Here is a 2229-nt window from a genome sequence, read left to right on the forward strand (position 1 = left end):
ATGGAAAGACTGAAGAAGGTTCTCCTATGGAGAGTCAAGGCTGTTAGTGTTGTTCAGGTAAGTGATCGAGCATTGCTGGACTTGGGACAGAATGAAATACACCTGTTGTCCAGGAAATAGCTTGTCACCAACCATTGGGAGGTTTGCATGCAGCAAGCTCAAGAGATGGGGGGGGGGCAGGGCAGCAGAGCACCAGGCTTCTGAGAAGGTGAGGAAAAATATTCTCTTAGGACAACATATTTTATATAGCAAAGAGGGTTTGATATTGGAGGGGAAAGTTACAGTTGAATTATGACCCATGAGGTGTGTGTTCCTCGGGTGGTAACTTAGAGGAAGCTCTAANCCTGAGTGAGGGCACTCCGCACTGCCCTCTGGGAGGGGAAATGTCAGAAACACTTTACTTTTCTTCTGTGGACAAGCGGTGCAGGGCTGCGCCCAGATCCTCTAGTCTGCCTTTGTGTTCCAGCTCCTGGTACAAGCCCCGTGGAACAGTGGCCAGGCCGTGCAGCAACCCGAACAGGCAGCCGGCGATCGTCCCTGTCGCTCCACTCTCTCCTGAAATAGCAAACACAGGTGCATCCTAGAGGGGCTCCCCACTGACTAAGCCTGCTCCCCCACATCTCTGAGACCACCCCGGAGAAGACAGGCAGAGTGGAGGCTGAGGTGGGTATACTGACATGAGTTCAAGTCCTGCCTGGGCTAGAAAGTGAATATCAGGCCAGCCAAGGCTCCGTGGCAGTCCCCTCTCTCAAAATGTACAGGACCCTGTGGGCAGCCAGTGACTGAGGCGGTCACAGTTNAAAGCACCAGGCTCTTCCCTGCTCTACAGGGTCCCCCCATTCTCTTCCCCTATTCAGNTGACATCTTGCGACCCCAAGTCAGCCCAGTGGCGTTAGGTAGCAGGTAGTCGTGAGTAGCGGAGCAGGGGGAACGGAGTCTTAAAAGATAGCCCGAGTCCTGTTTGTACAGCCTGAAAATCTGAAAAAGCCGGTTTCAGCTTTCATAATAAAGTTTCTCAACTGAGAGGTGGCCGTGAGATCCATCTTTGGACTTGGAGCAATGTCGTAAAGGAGCTATGTGTGAGGTATGTGGTACGGTATCTATCTCCTGATGGTCAGAACCCCTTCGTGGTCAGGCAGGCTCGATGCTGCAGGGAGGCTGTCCCTCTAGGTCAGAAACTCTGGTCCCAGGGACTTTCTCGCCTGTTGCACGTGTGCGCTTGGCATTATTACTCTGTGCTTCTCATCCATCCTTTTTAGCCTTCTCTAGTGCATTATGGGAAGAACTATCCTAAAGGGGAGGCCTATCCCATCATGACTGAGAGGAGAAAGAGTTACCTTATTCCCTGTGATGGTTTGAGTATGCTTGGCCCAGGGAGTGGCACTATTAGAAGGTGTGGCCTTGTTAGGTGTGTCACTGTGAGTGTGGGCTTTAAGACCCTCATCCTAGCTGCCAGGAAGCCAGTCTTCTCCTAGCAGCCTTCAGATGAAGATGTTGAACTCTCAGCTCCTCCTGCACCATGCCTTCCTGGACACTGCCCTGCTCCTGCCTTGATGATAATGGACTGAACCTCTGAACCTGTAAGCCAGCCCCAATTAAATGTTGTTTTTTAATAAGACTTGCCTTGGTCATGGTGTCTGTTCACAGCAGGACAAGACTAACTAAGACACTCCATAACTATGCTGCCCACCTCATAACAGCTCATAAAACTAAGGTTGAATGTGCAGAACGCACAGGCTGCTCTGTTTCCGACAGTTATGTGCTCCACACCTTTCCTTCTCTGGCCTACTTTTCTTTGTTTGTTTCTTTAATACTTATTTTTATTTTATGGNTATAAGTGCTTTGCCTGCATGCACGTGTGCCGTATGTGTGTCNGTTGCCGATGGAGGCCNGAAGACGCTATCAAAGCCCCTGGACATGGGCTCAGTGGTGGTGGTGTTGCTATGTGGATGCTGGAAACGGAACTCAGGTTACTTGTGAGAGCGGCAAGCACACTTAACAGCTGAGCATCTCTCCAGCCCATAGTTCGTTTTGAATCAGGGTCTTTTGCTGCCCAGGGTGGCCTTGAATTCCTGGATGTCTTGATTTGGTGTCCTTAATGCTGGGACTGTGGGCACATGCCATCATCACAGCTAATTTATGAGGTCGAGGGGATTAAACCTAGGGCTCAGTGCTGTTAGGCAAGTACCCTACCAACTGAGATACCCTAACCCCCCTACCCCCGCCCCC

General features: G+C 50.9%; 1 protein-coding gene across 2 annotated transcripts in view; it reads right to left on the minus strand.

Moving 5' to 3' along the window:
• LOC110300732 (protein ADP-ribosylarginine hydrolase-like protein 1) overlaps positions 1-2229 on the minus strand; it is a 29617-nt gene that overhangs the window by 16578 nt on the left and 10810 nt on the right. The window contains exon 6 of one of the 2 annotated variants that reach the window (XM_029480984.1): positions 402-555. In XM_029480984.1, the coding sequence (XP_029336844.1) occupies positions 402-555 (154 nt within the window). Of the gene's footprint in view, positions 1-221; positions 556-2229 lie in introns of those variants that run through there. The other variant, XM_029480985.1, reaches the window with a different exon arrangement.

Source organism: Mus caroli, chromosome 8 (genome assembly GCF_900094665.2).
Source record: "Mus caroli chromosome 8, CAROLI_EIJ_v1.1, whole genome shotgun sequence".
NCBI lineage: Eukaryota > Metazoa > Chordata > Mammalia > Rodentia > Muridae > Mus > Mus caroli.